The sequence below is a fragment of the Alternaria triticimaculans genome, assembly GCF_023758025.1.
Source record: "Alternaria triticimaculans strain BMP 0046 chromosome Unknown scaffold_34, whole genome shotgun sequence".
Classification (NCBI taxonomy): Eukaryota; Fungi; Ascomycota; class Dothideomycetes; order Pleosporales; family Pleosporaceae; genus Alternaria; species Alternaria triticimaculans.
This window is the reverse complement of record NW_026055991.1, coordinates 102,281-123,971: the sequence shown is the minus strand read 5'-3', so window position 1 is coordinate 123,971 and position 21,691 is coordinate 102,281. Positions and strand designations below refer to the sequence as shown.

The 21,691-nt window shown below is 53.2% G+C and overlaps 7 protein-coding genes across 7 annotated transcripts; 3 read left to right on the top strand and 4 right to left on the bottom strand.

The window, feature by feature from the left end:
* Positions 1–938: 938 nt before the first annotated feature.
* Positions 939–1,523, bottom strand: J4E78_010560 (uncharacterized protein; the record flags this gene model as incomplete). Its single annotated transcript, XM_049371136.1, has 1 exon — positions 939–1,523. The coding sequence occupies one exon, from the start codon at positions 1,521–1,523 to the stop codon at positions 939–941; it is 585 nt and encodes a 194-aa protein (XP_049217174.1).
* Positions 1,524–5,405: 3,882 nt separating this feature from the next.
* On the top strand, positions 5,406–6,233 carry J4E78_010559 (uncharacterized protein; the record flags this gene model as incomplete). The annotated part of the gene is made up of 1 exon (XM_049371135.1): positions 5,406–6,233. The coding sequence occupies one exon, from the start codon at positions 5,406–5,408 to the stop codon at positions 6,231–6,233; it is 828 nt and encodes a 275-aa protein (XP_049217173.1).
* Positions 6,234–9,541: 3,308 nt separating this feature from the next.
* Positions 9,542–10,347, bottom strand: J4E78_010558 (uncharacterized protein; the record flags this gene model as incomplete). Its single annotated transcript, XM_049371134.1, has 2 exons — positions 9,542–10,169; positions 10,238–10,347. 2 exons carry the CDS (start codon positions 10,345–10,347, stop codon positions 9,542–9,544), a joined length of 738 nt encoding a protein of 245 aa, XP_049217172.1.
* A 1,664-nt stretch (positions 10,348–12,011) lies between these two features.
* Positions 12,012–14,705, top strand: J4E78_010557 (uncharacterized protein; the record flags this gene model as incomplete). The annotated part of the gene is made up of 1 exon (XM_049371133.1): positions 12,012–14,705. One exon carries the CDS (start codon positions 12,012–12,014, stop codon positions 14,703–14,705), a length of 2,694 nt encoding a protein of 897 aa, XP_049217171.1.
* Positions 14,706–15,065: 360 nt separating this feature from the next.
* J4E78_010556 (uncharacterized protein) lies at positions 15,066–16,903 on the bottom strand (the record flags this gene model as incomplete). Its single annotated transcript, XM_049371132.1, has 5 exons — positions 15,066–15,396; positions 15,445–15,563; positions 15,621–16,184; positions 16,253–16,642; positions 16,691–16,903. 5 exons carry the CDS (start codon positions 16,901–16,903, stop codon positions 15,066–15,068), a joined length of 1,617 nt encoding a protein of 538 aa, XP_049217170.1.
* A 1,142-nt stretch (positions 16,904–18,045) lies between these two features.
* Positions 18,046–19,523, top strand: J4E78_010555 (uncharacterized protein; the record flags this gene model as incomplete). The annotated part of the gene is made up of 3 exons (XM_049371131.1): positions 18,046–18,820; positions 18,869–19,230; positions 19,281–19,523. 3 exons carry the CDS (start codon positions 18,046–18,048, stop codon positions 19,521–19,523), a joined length of 1,380 nt encoding a protein of 459 aa, XP_049217169.1.
* Positions 19,524–19,882: 359 nt separating this feature from the next.
* On the bottom strand, positions 19,883–21,238 carry J4E78_010554 (uncharacterized protein; the record flags this gene model as incomplete). The annotated part of the gene is made up of 1 exon (XM_049371130.1): positions 19,883–21,238. The coding sequence occupies one exon, from the start codon at positions 21,236–21,238 to the stop codon at positions 19,883–19,885; it is 1,356 nt and encodes a 451-aa protein (XP_049217168.1).
* Between the last annotated feature and the right edge of the window lie 453 nt (positions 21,239–21,691).

Genomic DNA, 21,691 nt, shown 5'->3' with positions numbered 1-21,691 from the left:
GCGAGACTGATTATCTGCCCGCGGATGCAAGTTGCCCCGTCTGCTGATACTACTAATCATATGCATGTCGAGCGAATGCAGCCACCAGCCATGTTGAGCGTTACTGCTAGCCCGAATGGTAAGGGGCGTTTTAGAGGACAAAGGTTCGGGGTAGATTTGTTCGTTCGGTGCAGATGTGGGGTAACTGGAGACTGATCTGCGGTCGTCGACTAAGCTCAGTCGAGTCGTAACAGGCATCAGCGACCGCAGTATCGGGTAATGTTTCGAAGTTCGATGACAAGACCGAGTTGATGAGTATCTGGTGAAGCGCATCGGTATTCGTCTTCCTCCGCGCCCCTGACGCGCGGCTCTGTCACCCGGTTGGCGCGTACAGGAGATCTAGACTCGAACCATCAACACACTTCTCCCCAAAGCTTACACTGTATCGTACGTTTCTCTGCAACCATACTCACTCGATGAAACATCACCAAAATGGGGGCTGAGATGAAGTTGGGCACGAAAATGCATGACGTGGTCTTCGCGCTAACGGACTCGCTTATCCCCATGACCATGGCCTGGCAGCAGCCCCGGAGCGCACCACCTGGCACAACTCGGCCAAAATCAAATGTGCAACTCGTATCATGCGACGCGTCCCCGCCACGAATGCGACAGGCACAGCCCTGGTATCAGTAAGCGCCCGTTACCACGACGAACGATGCAGAGCCGACGTCAAGATATACCGCCATCTCAATCATCACGATGATCAATTCACAGAGCAAGTGTGTCAATCAAGAGTTCGTAGAAGCGTAACGTGTTTCATTGAATCATCCAAAGTCGTAACCAAATCGTAACCCAAGGTATATCCCATATCCCATCCCTAGTTTATGTATAAAGAACGTAAGAAGTAATCATAAAAAGAGCTGGAGAAGTAATCGTAAAGTGCGCGGCACCAGGGCTATCTAAGCCTCGCCGTTGATCTGCATGCGTCCAGCAACGCTCCTCTTGATCTGCTCCTCGCCAGAGCAGACCTTCATGTACAGGTCGGGGCTGGTGCCCAGGGTCTTGGGGCACATGAAGACGGGCTCGGCGATCTGAAGCTTCTTCAAGGGCTGGTCGACGTAGTAGATCTGCGAAGGGCAGTATGTTCCAGCCTCGCAGTCGATCTTGCCGCAGCTGTCGTCGCTGGCATCCATGGCGAGGCCCTCGTCGTGGCCGGGGCAGTTGGACGCAGACTCGCCATTGGCGCAGTCGACGAAAGAGATGTCGTACCAGAGCTGATCGGCGGCGATGGAGTATTCGAATTGCGTGTGGTGGCCAGCGAGGAGGTTCTCGGTCTTGCTGACCTTCATGGAAGTGCTGGTACCAGTGTAGGGCTCGCTGTGGGTGGTACGCGAAGGGATGCGGACCGCTGCGGGCACACCGTGACCGGTAGAGATCGACCAGACCCAGATGTCGTAGCTGCAGCGGTTGGCGATGATGGCGTTGCCAGCAAGGGCAAGGCTAGCCTGGAGTGCCGCGATGGCGAAGGTGAATTTGGAAAGCATGTTGTTGATTGAGAGGGTCTGTAACGGTGTTGTTTGAAGATGTTCTTTGTTGGCGACACAAGGTAGTGTGGCGAAGTTTCTTGATAGAGACTGTGTGTTGTTGATGGAGTGATGAATGAGTGGAGGTCCAGACCGTCAATTGAACAAGAGAGGGAAGTTTGGAAAGAATGTGATAAAGCTGTCGAAGCTTGACTGTGATGTGACAAGGAGTGTGTGTAGATCAAGAACAAAAGAGGGTGAACGTCGACTTTAAACACATGGAAATTCAAAGTGGGCCCACGGCATAGTCCAGCTCTTTATCATACCTACATCCGTTACCGAACAAGTATGGGCCGCCAAGGGCCAACAGGCCTGCCAGGCACACCAATCATACACTGAGACATTCAGGGCAGAACAAAGCGTCTCCGAGTCATCCGGCGGTAACTGCAGATTTTTCGTCCCGCAGAGGTGTTTTCAGCGCTGTCTGTGGAGACGGGGGTATGGGTTCTGGTTGGTCGGATTGCCTAATTGGGCGGCGCATACCTCAGCGCCCTGAATATGATGTAAGGAACTGTCTAGGCTCGTATGGAACACAGTTTCGGTCGTTGCTTTTTCTTTAGCCGATCCTGAAAGATAGGTGCCTTGGTCTACACTTCCAAGGCTTTGTTGCTGCGAATAGCTACTCCACTCCAAGGTACGCCCTTCGCGAGGGTCAATCAGAATAAAGCGTGGCTATACTCACACGAATAACAACCATCAGTGGCGTTTTCTGTTATCTAGCATACTCACAGAGACGCAGTCATCTAGACGAATGCGGGTGGAGCTTGGAATAGTCTATGGGAATGCAAGGCACGGCGGATGCGCACCAATCGGTGAACGGCTAATAAGCAGACAGCGACGTGGTGAAGCCGAAAGCTAGTAGTGAAGTCGCATAGGCTAGAACGTCTTAGTGTAGGATCATAAGGTAAGATGACGATTGATCGATCGAGCACCCAGTCCACCCGCATGGAAGAAGAAGCAGACTGCGTGAACACTCAGGCTGGGAATATGTGAACGCGTGTATGTGAAGCCGCAAACGACGCTCAACATGAGAACGCCCAGTGTTTCGCGCTCGACATGGCGGCGTGCCAGGTTCAATTTCATTCGTCACCCGAGCAAGGTGTGAAGGCCTCCGTGGACGTTCTTTATGATTGCCGCCAAGCCGCCATCTGGATCAGGCATCGCCTACGTTTTTGAGTTCGGGAGGCAAGAAGTGATCTCCCGTCTTCCCATGACTTCATCCTGTTTAGGTGACATGTCACTTTGCTTCTGCCTTATCTGACCGTAGTGCTTTTGGATTTGCTCGCTAAATCCTGATGTTTGTGCCAGCTGGGTGGAAAAGTACAGCAAGCTGCATGAGCTGTCAGATGACGTCGTGACCGCCATCCAGGGAGACACCGGACCGCCGACGTGTCTGCTGGAAGACTAACCGGCCGAGACAGTTGGCAGGCAGAGGTTTTCGTGGCTCACACGTGTTTCGTTCGCGCTACTGCAGGATTTTCGCGGTTGAGGCAGTTCTCCGCCGGGGCTACGGGCTGCATGTGAAAATCGGCGCGATGGTACCTGACGGTTAGTCCGGCACACCGGGATGAAGGATCTTCTTCAACAGCCGGGTTGACAGGAGCCACGACGACGTCCCGGTGACCTAGAGCAGCGAGTTCTGCTGACGTCCAGGTCGTCAGCACGCTCGCGCCGCCTCGGCCAGCTATCTAATCGATAGCAGATAGGAAGATTGCCGACCTCCGCGTTTCAGGCACGAAGGAGTTCGACGATCAACGGCGCATGCGTCAGCATCGTGCATACGCGCGAGAGAACACCTTGCAGGGCTGGCCCTATCAGGCGCGGCGACGGAGGGCGCGTTGCGACTGGGCTAAAAAGTGTGTGGATGAAGAGTTCGACTAGCATGCGCTCGAAAGCCGAAAAGAAACCACGTACCGCACTCGGAGTACAGCCGACAGCGGGGCGACAGCCACCTCAAAACCTGATAACGGGCCGGGTATACCAAACGCCGTTGATGCTGTAGGTCTGCGGCAGTATTCAACGAAGACAAACCTAAGCCGCCTCCGCGAAATTGCACGGTGGCCACGCAAGACGGCTGCTTGCCGCCAGCACACGGCGACACATCATGACAAACAGCGAGCGCGTCCAGACCAAAATCGACGTTTCACTTAATCGCGAGGCCTGAGGCACGGCAGGCCTTCGGTGCTTCATCTTGAGTGAGATGAGGTTGAAAGAAACAATCTGGTGCCGCAACGGGTCGAAGATTAAACAGTGCTGGGTCACCTTGCTACAACCCCTCATTATCACTACCATTAATTTTACGACATCCTAGCTGTGTCGCGTGCTTGGGTCGAGAGATGACGTTGAATTTTGATCTCGGCTCCTGGCTGATTACCTGGTGGGCGGCTCGGGCACAGTCCTGGGAGGGTCGCTGACCATGCGGTGTACCGGATCCACGTCAAGAGACGAGATCTCGTCGCTGTCCCAGTGCGCTAACACGTGGCGACCGTCCACGCGGAAGATCGATGGCAGATGGTGACACTGAAGGTGGAGCCAAGTCGAGTGTCATGAAGCGCCACTGACTCTGGCAGTTATCGTCACATCCACACGATCGCCTGCAACGGCGGAAGGATGTTGCGACAACGGGCGGCAGTCAGGCTTCCCCTCTACTGCTACCTTGTTGGGCGGCGCGATAGAAACGGGATCTCCAAATATCCCACGATCCGCCGTTTCACGACGACCTCTCCCGTCCGAGTAGAAATCCTTCGGCGACTCCACTCTGCGAACGGCCTTCTAGAGTCTCGACTCTTCCCTCGGACAGCGATGAAGATCGCACGGACGCGTGAATCGCTCGCCATGTGCGATACGAGCGAAAGGGCCAAGCAGATGCTGTGGCACAAGAGCTGAAACTAAGGCGGACTGTAGTTGTGCAACTATTCGGACTACCTTTCACAAGAGGTCTCTCACAGAGCCGGGTCAGACCAAGCTGTACCCTGGGCTAAGAAAAACATCTGAAACCGTACCTGGTCCGAACGATTATAACAGCCAATGGGACAGCGGCGCACTTCGAGATATCTTTACGTTTTGCCGCTCTCGACTTAGCTCTCCGCTTGATTTTCCGAAGTGGGCGTTTGATGAGCTGTCCCTTGCGCAAGCCCAATGATCGTCTGTGTTTACCCCTGACGCTTGTCACATCTGGACCGTACCAACGAAATCCGAGTCGAAGCGCCAGAGTGCACGACAATCAACGACGGATAGACAAACAAAGCTTTATTGATTGCCGCGCACAATCGCAGTGAAGCACAAAGGGTTTGGAAGGGACATAACTACCGAGACATTCATTACATGCGATCCGACAGCAACCAATGCGAATACGTAGGGCTGCAGACTCCAAAACCTGGCCTACGGTGACTGTCACTGAGCAAGAGACGAAATGAAAGGATGCAAGCGGTCTACCAAGGGCTTGGTTGGGACGAGGATTGCGCTTGAGAGCCTCTAGCTCCAGGCACAGGTAAATCTGCGGAGGACGGGGCCGTGGGCGGAAATGTGATGGCGCTCGCGTTTAATTTCCTGGCCCATGTCAGCTGCACAACGCCCGTTTCCTGCTTAGCGTCAAGTTGTATAAATGTAGTTTATCCCCTCTGCCTTCCTCTACTACCCCAGGTCTGCGACTTCCAGGTTCGACATCCAGTCATTCACTCTCTACACAGTCAATCTTTGACACCACGTTCTCTACCGCCCTTCGGCACAAACACGCTCACTTCGCATCTGTAACCAAAAAACAATTCGACCGTCGAACCTTACCTGTCAACTCAAGTCCAGCTCCTATCCTTTACTAAATCAACCAACACGAAATCAATCAACATGCGCTACTCGACCGCCTTCTCCGCCGCCATTCTGGCTGGCTCTGCGCTCGCCGCTCCCTCCTACGGTGGTTACGGCAGCCAGCACAAGCACGTCAAGAACGTCCATGTCGTCGTTGAGACTGTCGTCAAGACTGTCTACGTCACCGAGGGCTACGAGATCCCCAAGCCTACCAGCTCCTCCGTCAGCGCTGCGTACGAGGCCCCGGCCAAGAACACCAACACCATGCCCGCGTACGCTCCCGTCAAGCCCACCAGCACTGCCGTCTACGCTCCTCCCCCTCCCCCTGCGCCCACCAGCGAGGCGCCCAAGCCCACCACCACCATGGTCTACCAGCCCGCTCCCCAGAAGCCCACCACCTACGACGCTCCTCCTCCCCCTGCTCCCACCAGCGAGGCTCCCAAGCCAACCACCACCCCCGCTGCTCCCGCTCCCGCTCCTTCCAGCGGTGGATACATGGGCATTGTCGAGGAGGCGCGTGCCAAGCTCGGCATGAAGTCTCTCGAGTGCGACTCCAAGCTCGAGTCCAACGCCATGAACGTCGTTGTTGAGGGCAACGGTGTCATGAAGCACAAGCTCAACCCCGGCACTTACGGCCAGGTTCTTGCCCCCGGCAAGCCCGACATGGAGTCCTTCGACCACGTCTTCTACGGTGGATGGCTCTGCGAGATCCCCAGCCTGCCCGGTCTTGAGGATGTCTGCGGCAGCGCGTCCAAGGGCTGGAACTACGAGGGTCAGACCGGCCACGCTGAGATCCTCACTTCCGACCAGTACACCAAGATTGGTTGTGCTAACCACGAGGGTATCTGGTGCTGCGACCTTGCATAAGCAAATCGCAACACAGGTTATGAGGATGTATGGGTGTTACAATTCTTCTACTGTAGATGACAGGGCGGCTTGGAGATCAAACTCGCGACGCGTGCTTTCGCGCTGGTTGGAAACATATTCTTTTCTTCTGTATCTTACGGTACCAAACCTCTTTATTTTCCCTGCTCATGTTTTAGGGGAGCGCCTCTTTACTCTGTTGCTAAATCACAGATCCACGAATTCATGACCCGAATCCCTTGCCTTTCTGTTTTGCCCATGTGACAACGCTGAACGAACAATTGCTTATCACTCCCACCCTGCGACGATCACCCTTAACACGACTACTAACAATAAAATCCGCCAGCGATCTTCGCTTCTTTGATACGCCTCGTACCTGAACACGAGCTGAGCGAGCGCACGGCAGCCATAGAAAGAAGGTGACAGACGCGAGCCAGCACGAACCCGGGCGGCTGCGGAGATGACCCCGTAAGCACTCAGGGCTCAGGCACACTTCGTGTTCTGTGCCTGCCAAGGGGGCGTGGCGCGTTTTTGGGCGGCTTTGGCAGACTGCCGCGCCGCTTCGTCACTCAACCACAGAAGGCAGTGTGTGCCCCCGAATCCCAATAGCTGCCCCCAGCCCCTTTGCAACAAAGAACGTTCAGCTAGATATCGAGTGCCTCGCGCCATGGCACCTGGCGGTCAGGAGCTGTGGCGATAGAGTTTGCCTGTCGCTTCAAAGTATGGTCTGTCAGGAGACTGGCGTCGCCCGAAAACCAGGTCGCGCATCTTACAAACCATTGAAACCAAAACGAAGAAACAATCATGTTCAACACCATGCGTCGCACGAGCAACGCTGCAATGCTACAACGCTGACGGACTTGCGACATGGGGCCTTTTGCGCGCGCGCAGGCCGGGTGTCGGCTTCCCCCCAGCTTGGCTTCGCCTGGCCCAACACTGGCCCGCTGGCCATCGGTTAACTGGGTCGCCCACTCGGTACAGGGATCAAAAACTGTCGTCACTTGCACATCGTTATTTCGTGAATCGGGGTGGGGATACTGATACCGTTGGCTTCGGCGATGTAGTCGGTGATTTGGCATGAAGATCGCGCGTGGTCTAGAGGTGGCTGGACTTTTGCTTGACAATTGAGGCGTGCCGGTGGTTCATTGCGCGGGGTGCCTCGACTGCGCCCGTTGGTTGTTTCCTCAGGAAGGGCTTCCCGACCATGGCGGTGCATGGGGGTACGTAAGTTGGGTGACGAGCGACGACTGCGCAATCGAAGACGGGCTGTAACGAGTATTCAGCCCGATATCGTTCCCGCGTGGTGTTGAGATTGCGTAAGTCGCTGTGAGTCTGCCGTTTCCAGGCAAACCTTGAGGACTTTGAGGAGACCCGAAGACTATGGAATGCGACAATTGTATCACATCGACGTAGCTTTTGGTGATTTATTCATCGCGTTTCCAATGAGAAGATTGTGAATGTGAACAGTTCCTTACGCAAAGGTCCTACGACCGCCGTCTCCTCCAGCCGAAAATGAACTCAGCATCGCGCAAACGCACGCAGGCTATTTCTCTATATGTCCGTAGCGCGACGGGCAATGTCCCCACGAGTTCCTAGGAATTTGCCCTCGGCACAGGACGGTTCTTGGAGATGAGAAAGAAGCTCGAACCAGCCCGGCATGTCGCGCGTGCACGTCGTTCCCACGCAGAAATACGATTTGTCATGAGCAAGCTCGATCAGCTCCATAATCACACAGATTGGTGTGGGACATCACGTCGAGAGATGCTTGCTTTGCGACGTGTACGACCTATCAGATCCATTGCGTGTCACTATGCTTCACATTGTATCGGAACAAAGTCTGCGTCTCGCTCCGTGGAATATTATCTCTTCTTGACGACGGTGATTGTGGGTTCTGCACGCAAACATCGCCTGGATGGTGAAGCACAGAAGAAGCTCGTTCATGTTCGTTCAATCGTTGCCTTGTGATGCGCTGAAGGACTGGGTGAGTAAGGGTGTGTGGTTGTAGGATATCCTCGGTTGTATTGCTTGCCGCTTTCAGCGTCGTCTGCTCCATATGTACTCATGCTGTCACTTAGCTTTACTTAGCCCAAGGCGTGATAATTCGGTATAAGAATGATGCCAGCATTTGCCGGGGGTGAAGTAAGTTGCCGGAGCTGAACGCGCTTGCCGGAGTTGAATCAGTCTGCTGTGGTTGAATTAGCCTGCCGTGGTTGAATCAATCTGCCGTGGTTGAATGTGCTTGCCGGAGTGAATCAGCCCGCCGTGGTTGAATCAGTCTGCCGGAGTTGAATCGACCTGCCGTGGTTGAATCAGTCTGCCGTGGTTGAATCACTTCGCCGGTGCTGAATGTGCTTGCCGGTGTTGAAAGCACTTCCTAGTACTGGGTACGGTCGTCGGTGCTGAATGCACTTGCCGCGGTTGAATCAGTTCTGTCGGGGTTGATTACACCTGCCGGTGCTGGAACAATTTGCCGGGCCTGAATGAGGGGTCATCAAAGTGCCGGTATGGTAAAGAGTGCCGGTATGAGAAGAAAGTGCCGATGCGGAAAGAAAGTGACGGTATGGTAAAGATGCCGGGCATGAAGACGTTTGCCGGTGCTGAATACCTCTGCCGGTAGTAATGGAATTGCCGGTGTGGAAACATGTGCCGGGCGTGAATAGACATTGTCGGGCGTGAAGAATGCCGGTGTACAAAGATCTTGCCGGGCGTGGAAGACGATATTATGCGTATAGGTTTGCCGTGCGTGAATCTTTCCCCGAACTCAAATATGCCGGCATCGTAGAGGGTTGGCAGTGAATATACGGTACTGGATCATTTGTTGGAGGTGAATAAGATGTCAGCCAGAGAGATATTCCTGTTCAGATGACTTCCGATTCAGATACATACTGGCATGCACCTCTGCCGATGCTCACCATCCCGAGTAGAGCACCAGCAAATCATGCTTCCTTACGCCACAGTCCCCTAGTTCTTCCTAGAACCAAACGGGCGATCATGGTTCTATGACGTTTGGTCGACATGTTGCCGACAACGCCGACGCACATGTTGAGCTCCACCACACCTTTCATCAAAAGTGGAAAGGCTGCCCCGCTCGATCACTCATGGAATGACTTGCGCATATGCAGACAACCATAAGCCATACATCTTCCCACATACCATGACCATACAGTAGACCAAACAGTGTTCGTTCATCATTACCAAACAAAAAACCTCCCTTGTACCAACGCCTCTTTTCGCCCAAACTACCACCATGAACGCCATGCTTAGTTCACGAACCTGATACTCAGAACGCTAACGTAAGAGGTATAAATCGCTCAATAACGCCCCACCGACACCTCCCCCACAAAACTCGGAAGCAGCTCGCCATCTTCTGGCGGGGTATCTGGTGCTAGTCCTGCTTGTGTACTCGCTCGTCGTCCCATCAGACTGCCAGCAACGCTGACACTTCCACTCCTTCCGCCGTCGAACCTCATCCTCTTGCTTCCTCTATCCATGCCTTCGAGCTCCTCTCTCAAGTTTCCTACTTCTTCTTCCTTCTCTTTCCATAGTGTCAGCACTGCTTGCCTCTCCTCGTGTAGTCTCGTCTCCTCGGCTTCTTTCTCTTTCTTGATGACGTCCAGTACGGCGTCTCTGCCGGCCTTTGCTGCAGCCTCGTCTTGCATGCTTGTGCCCGTCGAGCAGCCTATAGCCCCGAGTATGTCGCCCGCTGCTGACAGGATAGGTACACCACCGCCCAGCGTAGTGAAGCGTCCCATGATTGTGTTGCCAATGCCCGAGGTTGCGCTGCCTGGCCAGGGTGTTTCTTGGTATGCGGAGGTCGGGATGCGATTGCCAGCGGCAGTGAAGGCCATGTCCATGGCGGTGTTGATGGACGTTATTTTCGCCGAGTCCATGCGCGTGAAGGCTAACAGGTGTGTGTGCGCGTCAACTACGGCGATGCTCCTGTTGTTGTGTTAGCATGGTTGGTCCCATCCTGCTGCATTCAATGCGTCTGGGAGGGGAACTCTTACATCGGAACACCGACTTCGATCGCATGCTGCTCCGCGGCTTGTAGAGCGACTCGTGCTCCACTTTGCGTCAATGTGGGTACGGCCGCGGTTGCTGATGCTGTTGGTGACATGGTGAAGTACGTATGTCGCAGTAACATGGAAAGTAGAGAGAAAGAGTACAGAGACAGGTAGTAATACAGGCAACGGAATTAGCCGCGGTCGCGTGCCCACGATTTAGCACAATCCTGATGCTCGGGTATGCGGAAGACTACAGCGGATCCGACGTTCTTTTAGGCAGGCGGCTCTTCGAAAGATGGGGACAAGTCGCCTTTAAGATAAGCAGTCAGCTGAAACGATGCCAAAGTATCCTCCATTACAGCCTGTTGCGTGCTGCGTGGATATACCAGACCGAAGTGGAGTAAAACGGCGACAAGGTCTCATCTACCCCAGATCAAGGGTCCCAGAGACCCGTGCTTCCGGCGTAATAGCTGAGACTTGTGAATTTTGTTCGAAGCGGGCACGTGTGCCGTAGTGGAGCATCTTTTGTGGGCGGGTTAAGATGCCCAAATTAGGAAACCCATTTGCGATCTGGGCTGCAAACTGGATACTCAAGCCCAATGACCATGTCAATGACATAAGATGTTGTGATCAGTGCTCTTGGGGCAGAAGAAATATCGTACGAGTCGATTGAGCTGTGCGACCAGGAAGTTGAGGCACGAAGGGAGGCTGTTCAGGCGGTGTAGAGGCTGAGGAGGTGCCGATCCATGTTCAGGTGGGAGGTGGGAAACACACCTTCATCACGACTGTATAGCTACCATCTGTAGAACAACCACTACGCGTGATGCTTATCGTGCTGTAGGATGCTGTGTGCTGTACCGCTGCCATCTTCAGTGTGGTGTTCAGCATGCCGTTCGCGAGGCGGGCACAGGCGGCGGCATTTCAGCGCTTGCCCGTAGCGGGCCTAGCGGGAAACACTGAGAAGGAGATCCCCTTGGCTATTGGCGACGTCTTCTACTGCATTCTCACACAAGAGGTAGCCATTTCCATCTTACCTTTCACTTCGATGCATCAAAATACAGCGCTGCGCAAGAGTTGGAATAATTGGAATAAGCTCAAATTGGTGCGCGCTCCTTACTCGGCAGCGGTCCCCTTGGCGTGATGTCGTTACAGGCGATTTCCAATGTCATGGCTTTGCATTTCACAATTTACATACTATCTGTAGTGATGAGTGGGCTTTAGTTGCAGAAGGCGACGATGAATACGTGCAAGCTTAGATATGGGGACGAGCATGGACTTCTTTAGACTTGTCTTTCACTGTGCTGCACTGCACTCTAACGATGCGCGCAAGATATGTTTCGCGCTCATCAGCGAAAAGCTTTTTCTCGTTCTGGGAGTTTTGGGGTGATCGATGGTCACCGAGAGACACTGCTGAGACATCTTCGCGCTCGTTGCGACCGGTTGGCCGCCCTTCCTTTCCTTTGGTGTGCGTTGGCCTCCTCATTGTCCGTCACTCCAACATCTACACATATCGTTACACAGTGTCATCATTGTTACGTTCGAAGTCACCTTCACTTTTGTAGATTAATGCGCTTTGTCACTGGACTGACGAATCGCACCTTTGTTGGACGTCATCTGCAAACGCTTTACACCCCCCACACAGCTTGTGCGACATCGCCTTGACAACCACCTTGCGATCGGAAATTCTGACACCAAAACACTCGCTACACCACACGTTCGGCGCACATCAGTTTTATTTGCAATTGACACTCCAGCTCGACAAAGCAAACATCACGCAATGTCGACCGTCGCACCTTACGAAGGTCTTGTCTGGTGCGGCTTTACCATCCTGGTCCACTCACTCCACTCCATCTACAAGACTTCATATCCTCCGCCAGCCACACACCCTAATTCACCCCCCGAACAATGGCAGATCTCCTCCGCCGGCGCCACGAACGCGACTACAGTCACCCCAACGGCCACCTTCTTTCCGGAGCCGAAGACCTTGACCGATGAGGTCTACAAGACCATCATCCAAACAGAGACTGCGACGCGCACCACCACTACAACAGCTACGGTTCCAAAGACCGTATACGCCACGGTGACTGAACATGTGACATCCGTGTCAACCTCCATAGACCACCACTGGCTCACGAAGTGGACACACTACCCCATCGACCCGGCAACCCCATACACAACAATACTCTACACTCCCGATGCCACTCTGAGCCCGAGTACTCCTGAGCCTGAAGCGTACCCTCCAGTCACCACACAAATGCCCGCGACAGCGTCTACCTCAGCAACATGGTTCCCATGGAGAGCGTTCTCGGCCATCCTCCTCGCCTTACTGATGATCTCTATTGCCGCAATCGCGCTCATGTGGTACCGTGAGCCAAGGGTAATCAGACTATCAGGACAGTTGAAGAGTAAGCAAGTGGCCTACGAGACAATGAAGCGAAGCCGCGCGGAAATTGCAGAGAAGGCACTGGCCGAGCGAGCAACTCTGCTTCATAGATGCGACAAGGCTGAGCGGTCAGCTAAGCTTCTGCCCGGGCGAGATGCGATACTTCAAGGCCTCGGTGTTCTTGAAGCTGGCGAAGGCGAAATTGACCAAAAGACACTCAATATCAGGTTAGAGGCTAGACTGAGCACTCTGGTCGCGAACAAACAGCGCCTAGAATACCTGGAACTGGACAACAAGACCCAAAGAACGGAGATCAGGGACCTCAAAGAGACCATCATGACCCGACTGCGCAGTCAGTACGTTTCTGGCGTCGTACGTACCTTCGACGAGTTGCTTCAAGACAAGCAACAAGAAATCACAAACCTTCGAAAAATGATCAACACTGGCAACGTTGGCGAGGCTGTCAAGGAGTCCGCCCAGCTGCACGAAGAGAAAGAGGCTGAGCTCATTGAGCTACGGCCTCTGCGCACCAAGGTCGTTGCCCTAGAGCAGGCGCTCAACGAAGCCAAGAACGAGACTTTGCTAGTTCAGGCTCAGAAGAAGACCCAGGGTGTAGAAGACGAACGGCGTTGGAACGGGCAGCGTGACAAGTTGCGCAAAGAACATCGCACCAACGCCGATGCCCTGAAAGCGAAGCACCACAGTGAAATGACCACACTGAAGGCAAGCATCAATACGGCTAACTGTCTGGGAGACCCAGACCTACGAAACGCCCTGGTTCAGGCAGACCAAAAGTCCGCGGAACTGGAGAAGCAGCTGAAACTTGCCTCACAGCAGGTCTTGGACATGTCGGCGAGGAACCCCGCGATCAACCCCCCGTCTACTTCCACTATGGAGAGGGATCTCCGAGACCAGGTTCATAAATTGAACGTCGAAGTGCAGAAGTTGAATACCTACGTCATGGTCCTCACTCAGGAGCGCGATACCGCCATCGGAGAGACTACTGAAGCCAAGTCTAAGGGCGAGGAGGTTTACCGTCAGTTGCAAGATCTCCAGGCAGTAGGAGGCAACAATGGGACGCCAGCTGCAACAATCGCGCAATACCAGGCGAACTTGGCGCAGAAAGACGAGACTATCAAGGACTTACGGATCAAATTTGACAAGAAGACGGCACTGGCCAACCAACTTCAGCAAGATGGTAACCAAGAGATCAGCCAACGTAACGAGAAGATACAGCAGCTTGAATTGGATGCGACAAATAACAATCAGATCTTTGCCTCTTTGCAACAGCGTATCAGTTCTCTCGAACTCGATGTCGCGGCTAAGAAGAGCGAAGTTCAAAATCGCGATGCGCGCATCCAGGAGATGAACCACCGCCAACCCGCAACCATCGGTGTAGCGTCTTCAACGCAGATTGAGGCGTTGAAGAAAGAGCTCAAGGCTGAGAAAGACAAGTATCTCCTCGACGTGAATGACCTCAAGAACAAGCTTGATGACGCAGAGCGCAATGAAGAGAAGGTCAAAACGCAACTCAAGGAAGCCATCGCATCGCGAGACAATGTCATCGCTGCGAAGATTGCAGAGTGCAAACGTGAGCGCCAGCAGGAGATTGATGACTTAAAGAACTCGGAAGCAAGTTCGAAGATCAAGTCGTTACAGTACCAAATTGAGGAATACAAGCAAGAGAACGCGGATTTCAGGAAAGACGTCAAAGAATGCTGGAAGAAGATCCTGGTCAAGAGGGACGACGAGCTGCTAGCAGCAGCGAAGGAGCTCAGGACCGCCAAAAACGATAAGGAAAAGTGGCAGAGGGTGAGCCAAAGCCTCCGAATGAAGTGGACGAGACTTCAGAGCAACCAGCCTTTCATTGATGGGGTGTTGACTTATGCTGAGGCCAAAGATGGTCTCCTTATGGGCAGTACTATACAGGTCCAGGACCAGATGAAGATAGTCATTCAGGACAACGATGATCTCAAGGCTGAGAACGACAAGTTGCGCGCCGACGTTGACAGGTTGTTCGCACACAACGCGGACTCGGTGGAGATCGAGATGGAGGTAGCTGAGGCTTATGCCTCTGATGACGAGTGAGGTGGTCATAGGTTCTTGGCCCGCGAGAGGGAGCAAGAACATTGACCTTGAAGAAAGAGTTGGAGACTATACCAGTCAGTGCGACACCGCTAATCTGGGTGTCGTCATTGATGGCGAGGTATAGGACGGATTCAGTACGATTGGCCTTCTGGAGTAACTACAGGGGGTGTTGTGGCCTGTTGGGTTCTGTTTTGAGTCTGGGCTTGACGTTCGAGCGCGGTCTAAGTACCTCCTGGGCTGTTCGTGGGTTGGTGTCTTGGTGTTTTCGGTGCTGCGATACTTCCTCGCGCAGTCATACTTTGGTTGCAACAAATACATTCCCTAGAACATAATTCTCTTCTATATGCATACCGTGATCTATCACAAGCCCCTCCAGCTCATCTGCCTTAACCTAGCCCCATAGAACCATAGTCCCACAGGCCCTACTAACCCCACTGCCAAAGTCAAGAATGCCAACAAACTGTTTCCCCATCCCAAACCCAATGTCTCATACATCTTTGGTGCGAAAAGCGGAAAGCTGAAGCCGCACATAGTTCTCATAAATGCTCCTACGCTCGCTGCAGAGGCGGCGTAGTTGGCTTCGTACGCGTCGGTTGTGTAGGCTTGAGAGCATTGAAACCCGATTATCAAACCAATTGCTATGATGACGGCGCCGATATTGGGGACGATGAAGTGAACGGCATTGTGTGCGCTGTATACGATTAGTATAATGACAGTGAGAGTTGTGGAATAGACTAACCTCCAACCATAGATAAAAAGACCAATAGGGCAGAGGATGCCTGCTATGATCATAGGCGGAACGCGGAACTCCGGAACCCCTTCGGTGAGCTTGTAGTAAGCCTTCATCCGTTCATACAGCTAGTCTCAAGTCAGCGCTGTAATTTATGACCAGGAAGCTGGGCGTAATAGACGTACCCGATCGATAAGCGGATGCGAAATCTGCAAGCCGATCATGAAGCCCAAACAAAGCGACAAGTAGTTGAGCGACGCAGGCCCAGTATCCATATCGTACACCTCCTCAAACACCATCGGGAATGTCGAGAGCATCAAGTACATGACACCGTACAGAAAGGCGCGATAGATCGAGGGTGCCTGGGTCGCGGGATGGGTGAACATCATGATGAACGGCAGGATTAACCTCTTCCTCAGTATCTTGCTCATACGATCTCCTGTTTCAAACTCAGTCCGCACAACCACATCGTTGTGAATGCCCTTCATCGCTTTCCTGACAGCTTTTGCTTTTTTGCCGAGGATGGCGGGTGCAAACGTCTCGCGTAGGAAGAAGAGTGCAGTGAGCTGAACGAGGACGGTGAAGATGGATGTGGCGAAGAAGATCCAGCGCCAATTCGCGTCTGTGGATATATATGCGCCGACAATTGGTGCTACGCAGGGTGCCAGCCATGTCAGGATGCCGTATATGGCCTGGCCTTTTCCACGTTCTTCCTTTGACCAGGTGTCAGCAAGGACGCCGTTACACAACTATCTTCCGTCAGTCATGTATATCAATGATGTGAGACTTGCAATGAATGTGCAATGATTCGACGTACAGCTTGGGGTGCAGCTCCGCCTAGACCGCTAAGAAACCGAAAAGCAAGCATCTGCTCCTTGGTCTGCGCAAACCCGCAGCAGGTATTGAAAAGCAGGTACACTAAATTGGCATACTGTAAGACCGTAACGCGCCCGAAGATCTCGCTTAGTGGCGCAAGTACAAATGGCCCTTGAGCGTAGCCAAGAAGGAATATGGTCATGACCAGTTGGCGCATAAAGCCTTCCGGTATGTCAAAGTCATCCCCAATGTCCGGCAACACAGGTGTTACCATAGTCGACGAGAATGGCGATATGAACGTGAACAGCGACACAAGTATGGTAGCTACCCATTTGCGTTTGCTGTTCCAGTTGAGAGGGTTGCTAGGGTCGTTCGGGCCGTCCCAGGTGATCTACACGTCACGTCAGTGGCAGTGCCATGAGACACCCAAGAGACCTACAATGATTTCTTCGCCTTTACGAAGGCCCTCCTCCATGTTCTCGCGGCCAGCCTCGTACCCTGACTCTTCTTGCTCCCACTGCAGGAACAGACGCTGCGTGCTAAGTAGCCAACGACCGTCCCCTTCGAACGAAAATCTCGGCAGTGCCAAGGAGTCGCGTGCGCTTCCGTCGTCTCGGGAAGATCGACCAAGTAACCTATCTTTGAAGTTCATGGTAAGTAACGAGTGTTGCGATTGACCGAATGAGAAATTCAAAGAGTGGTGATAGCGACTGTGATGATGGGTAGTACCTTTTCTTGTTACAGGGGAAGATCGCCTGTATATAGTATCGAAACCTTCTTGCCAAATCTGACCAATTGAGGCAGTGTCAAAGAGGCGCTCACCAAGAGGAGGCTGTTCACCGTACCAAAAGCACTATACTGCCAAATGACCTCAAAGTACAGTATCAACAGTGTAGCGTGAATGCCACGGTCCAAGAAAGATGGCTTCGAGATGCCCAGGCTCAGGTTGATAAGGCTGCCGTGAGACCCTTGTCGAAGGTGTTTTCAAGAATAGAAAACTGTCGCGTGGGCGCACGGTAGCCACGACATCTCAGGTCCACCATAGCCAATAACGAGGCTGCGGCTACTGCCACGAGACGGTAAGCTTTTTTCTGGTGGAGACTGATCAACGACAGCAGCCTTCTTTGTAGACGTCAGCTACCTGGCTGTGCTCGGTTCTTCCTGCCAAGCAGGTACAGCTTGGTTATTCGCTAGACCGCTTGGTGAAGACTCGTGCAATCGCCGCGATTGGCCGAAATCGAGACCTCAAGAACAAAGTGGGTCAGTCAAGAACTTTGGGTATGCGGGATTAATACTAATCAAGATATCAAGAAAAGCCAACCAAGACTTAGGGCTATACACTTGGTAGTACGAATGCTAGCAGGGCTGTGTTATAGTAGTCGTCATTTCCGGCTATGCCACGATACCATGAGCTAGGAAGTGCGGCATTCATGTTTCATGAATGTGTGTGTACTTGCAGCTTCAATGACGTTGATGCCGTGGTTTTGAGGCTGGAAGTAACACCTCAGGTGGCGTTTCCAAGTGATGCACCGGAAATAGCTCTATGGGCTATGTCGCATAGGTCTATCGCGAGAGCGTGCAACTCCAGACGAGCAGAGTCTGGGACCAAGATATAAGGACGTCGTAGGTCCATATGATGACGGTATCCAATCAGGCATATTGATTGACGCACGCTCGCTCTACATTACCACGTTCTCACGTTCGCTTTTCGATTTCGACATCATTCGATCAACATCCTGTCTCATTAGCATTATTCGTGATCATCTACTCAGCTTTACTCTCTTCGAATCAAACATGCTTGCCAGCGTGTCAGTAAGCAAGGAGCCATGTGCCCACACTGCTCCAGCCGCAACGTCAACACTCGCACCGCAGATCACGCGACTCCTTTCGTTGAAGACATTCGACTTGCCGCAACAGCAAGCAGACGACCTCACGCACTCGGCGTCGGCGGTTCTACCCACTCCAACGTCAGACATTCTGGCCGGACATCCACTGAGGATTCTGGTAGCACCGTCAGGGTTCAAAGAGAGTCTGGGCCCAGAACACGTGGCTGGTGCAATCGAGGCAGGCATTCGAAAGGTGCTCGATCGCAGCTCTGTTATCCTGCGCAAACTTCCTCTGCATGACGGTGGAGAGGGCTTTGCTCGTGCATTGGTAGCGGCCCATGGCGGATGTATCGTCGACGTGCCAGTCACCGGCCCTACTGGATCGGCGGTCGAATCGCACCTTGGTTTTATTGGCAAGGACAAGAAGACGGCTGTATTGGACATGGCGGCAGCGGCAGGCCTCCGCTTGGTCCCGAAAGACGAACGCGACCCAACGATCACCACTACTTATGGGGTAGGTCAGCTTATCAAGAGAGCGCTTGATGCAGGGTCCACAAAGATCATCATTGGATGTGGAGATTCGGGAACCTCAGACGGAGGGGCGGGAATGCTCCAGGCTCTCGGTGTCCGGTTGCTTGATGAATATGGTGAGGAATTACCCAAAGCCGGCGGTGGTCGATCGTTAGCCTGCCTATCCAGCATCTGCTGGGCTGATGTGCATCCTCGACTACAAAAGAATGCTGGTAAGCCACCCACGTCTCACATCCATACCGGTCCTAACGTTGATGCAGCCGAGAAGGTCCAGATAGAGGCCGTATGCAACATTAAGAATGTCCTCTGTGGTTCCAAAGGTGTCGCGCGAGTGTATGGGCCGCAGAAGGGAGCTACGCCTGCTCAAGTCGAAATGCTCGCATCATCGCTTGAGAGGCTGGCGCAGGTTGCTCAGTCGACGCTTGGAGAGGACATCTCTCAGACCCCGGGTAGCGGTGCCAGTGGAGGTCTCGGAGCAGGTTTGATGTTGCTCGGCGCTACATTGCGTGCCCGCGCCGAAGCCATCAACGAGTACTTTGAATTCGACCGGGTTTTCGAGAATCAGTGGGATTTTGTCATTACGGCGGAAGGCGCTCTGGATTTCCAGTCGCCAAACGGGAAGGTATGCAATCTTTTATCGTCGTTCATCCATCAGGCCGCTGACGAAGACAGATGACGACAGAGATTGCTCGTCGCGCAAAGCGGAACGGGGCGCAGGTGGTTGCACTAGCTGGTACCATCGGGGAAGGAGCAGACGGCTGTTATGGTGCAGGCATCAAAGCCTTCACGAGCATCCTCAGGGGGCCAGTAACCCTGGAACAGGCAATCGTCCAGACTGAGGTATTGGTCGAAGACGGCGCCGAGAAAGTGATGCGCATGATCATGGTAGGGTTGGCTCTTGGACGGCACCGCTGAAGGGGTGCACCGCCCTGAACAAGAGATTTGGGGCCTTGGTACTGCCGCGATGGCGCTGCCACCGGCATTAGGGCTCATAGATAGTTTACTAGATGTTTTTAGCAAGCAATAACGAAGTAATGATGAACGAATATCAATGGTACCAAAGTGAGGAGGTTGGTAGAGATAGCGTTCCATCTCCTTTCGGTTGGAAGCTGCTCTTCGCACTAGACTAGCGTGAACGTCATCGCTGCCCAGCACGCCCTGCCTGGACAACTTGGGGTGCAAGTATTGAAGGAACTCGGTTTCAAACCTGTCAAAGACATACAGCATGCGCATATTCAACAGGCTATACTGCGCTTTCTCGTAGGATAAATATATCACGCTATCCAATCCGCCGGACTTTTCAGCCCCTTCTCCCTGTGCACCCCCTCGGTCTCCCTCGCCTTCACATTAACACTCTCCATCTCAAATCCTGCAACCTTCTTGTACACCCTACCAATCTCCTCCAGCTCATCCTTAGGAATAACATCATACACATTCTTAAACCCATCGGGCGCCCTCTCCTCAGCCAGCTGCAAGACATGATCCGGCCCGTTCGCACGATTCGCCATGACAATCTTAGCGGTGGGCGGTAACCTCTCCTGCTCGTATGCCTTCAGCGCGGCTGGAATATCAGAAGTGTTGCTGGAGAGGTGTTTAGCGAGCGTTTCCGCGTCGATGATGGCTTGCGATGCGCCGTTTGAACCGATGGGGTACATGGCGTGTGCTGCGTCGCCCATGAGAGTAAGACGGCCGAAGGACCAGGCTTCTACAGGGTCGCGATCTGACATGGGGAATTCGAAGACTTTCTCTGTGTTGTCGATCAGATCCTTCATTTCAAGGCCGCCACATCTCCATGTCTCAAAGGGCCCTGCGAAAATGTCTTTCTTGACTGCTTTGGTCCAGTCGGTTTTGGGGGGTGTGAGGTCTGTGTCGTCCTTGTCGCGTGTGCGTAGCTCTGCAATCCAGTTGACTAAACTTTTGCCTTTGGCGGCTGCTCGTGCGCTGATGGGGTATGCGATGAACTTTTGATCGGCGTGACCTGCCCACACCATGCTTGCGCCTGTGAGGTACTGGTCGCGCTCGATGCACCCGCGCCATAGCATGCGTCCTGAAAAGCGTGGTGGGCCTTCGCCGGGGTAGAGAAGCCTTCTTGCTGCGGAATTGATGCCATCGGCAGCGATCAAGATATCGCCTGTTACGCTCGACTCGTCCACCGGGGCACCATCCCTTCGATGCGCGAAGCGCGCTGTGATGCTTTCGTCGTTTTGATCAAACCCCGCCAGCGCATGATTCAGATGTAGAGCATCGTTGCCAAGACGTTCTTTCACAGCGCTCAGAAGCAACATCTGGAATTCTCCACGATGAATTGAGAATTGAGGCACTTCGTAACCTGCATTCATACCTCTTGGCTCGCTCAGAATAGAATCTCCATGACGATTGTAGAAGTTCAGCTCTGCCGTTTTGATGCCAGTCTTTTCAAGGGCCTCGAGCAGACCCAGGTTCCGCAGAATCAAAACTGCAGAAGGTTGAACATTGATGCCGACGCCGAGTGTGGTGAGCGTTGATGCTGTCTCAAAGATCTGAACGTCGCTGAAGCCCGCGGCATGGAGTGCTAGCGCGGTGGTCAGTCCGCCGATACCGGCCCCTGCAATGAGGATCTTTGGTTGCGTGTCGGAGTACAAGAACGGCATGTTGGGAAAAGCGTTTTGGGGGTGACAAGATACTCAGTGAATAAAGGACCTTGAAATGCAGGCGTAATGAACTATTTTCACTAAGAAGTCGGTCCTATCCCGTGTCTTTGTGGAGGGATTACGTTAGAAGAGTCCCCTACCGTACTGCCGAATTCAGCTGCCGCGGCTTGAATAAGGCCGCAGGACAATATTCACCAGCATTGCTTGTCCCGTCATATTATCCGCCTCGTCAGTTTCTGGCTTTCGCGTGGTCTTCGTGTGGAGTGTGGGGAAAACCAAGGGTCTAATCTTCTAGTCGCCTATGTTCGGCCGAGATCGCTTCGTAGGTCGCTCTCGCGAGCCTTCATTAGGTTGGTAGTAGACATACCACAGGACGACTTGACTCTCTTTGCAAGAGATGATTCACGTAGAACAGTGAGTTAATGGGAAGTAGCTTGACGAAGACAAGAGAAT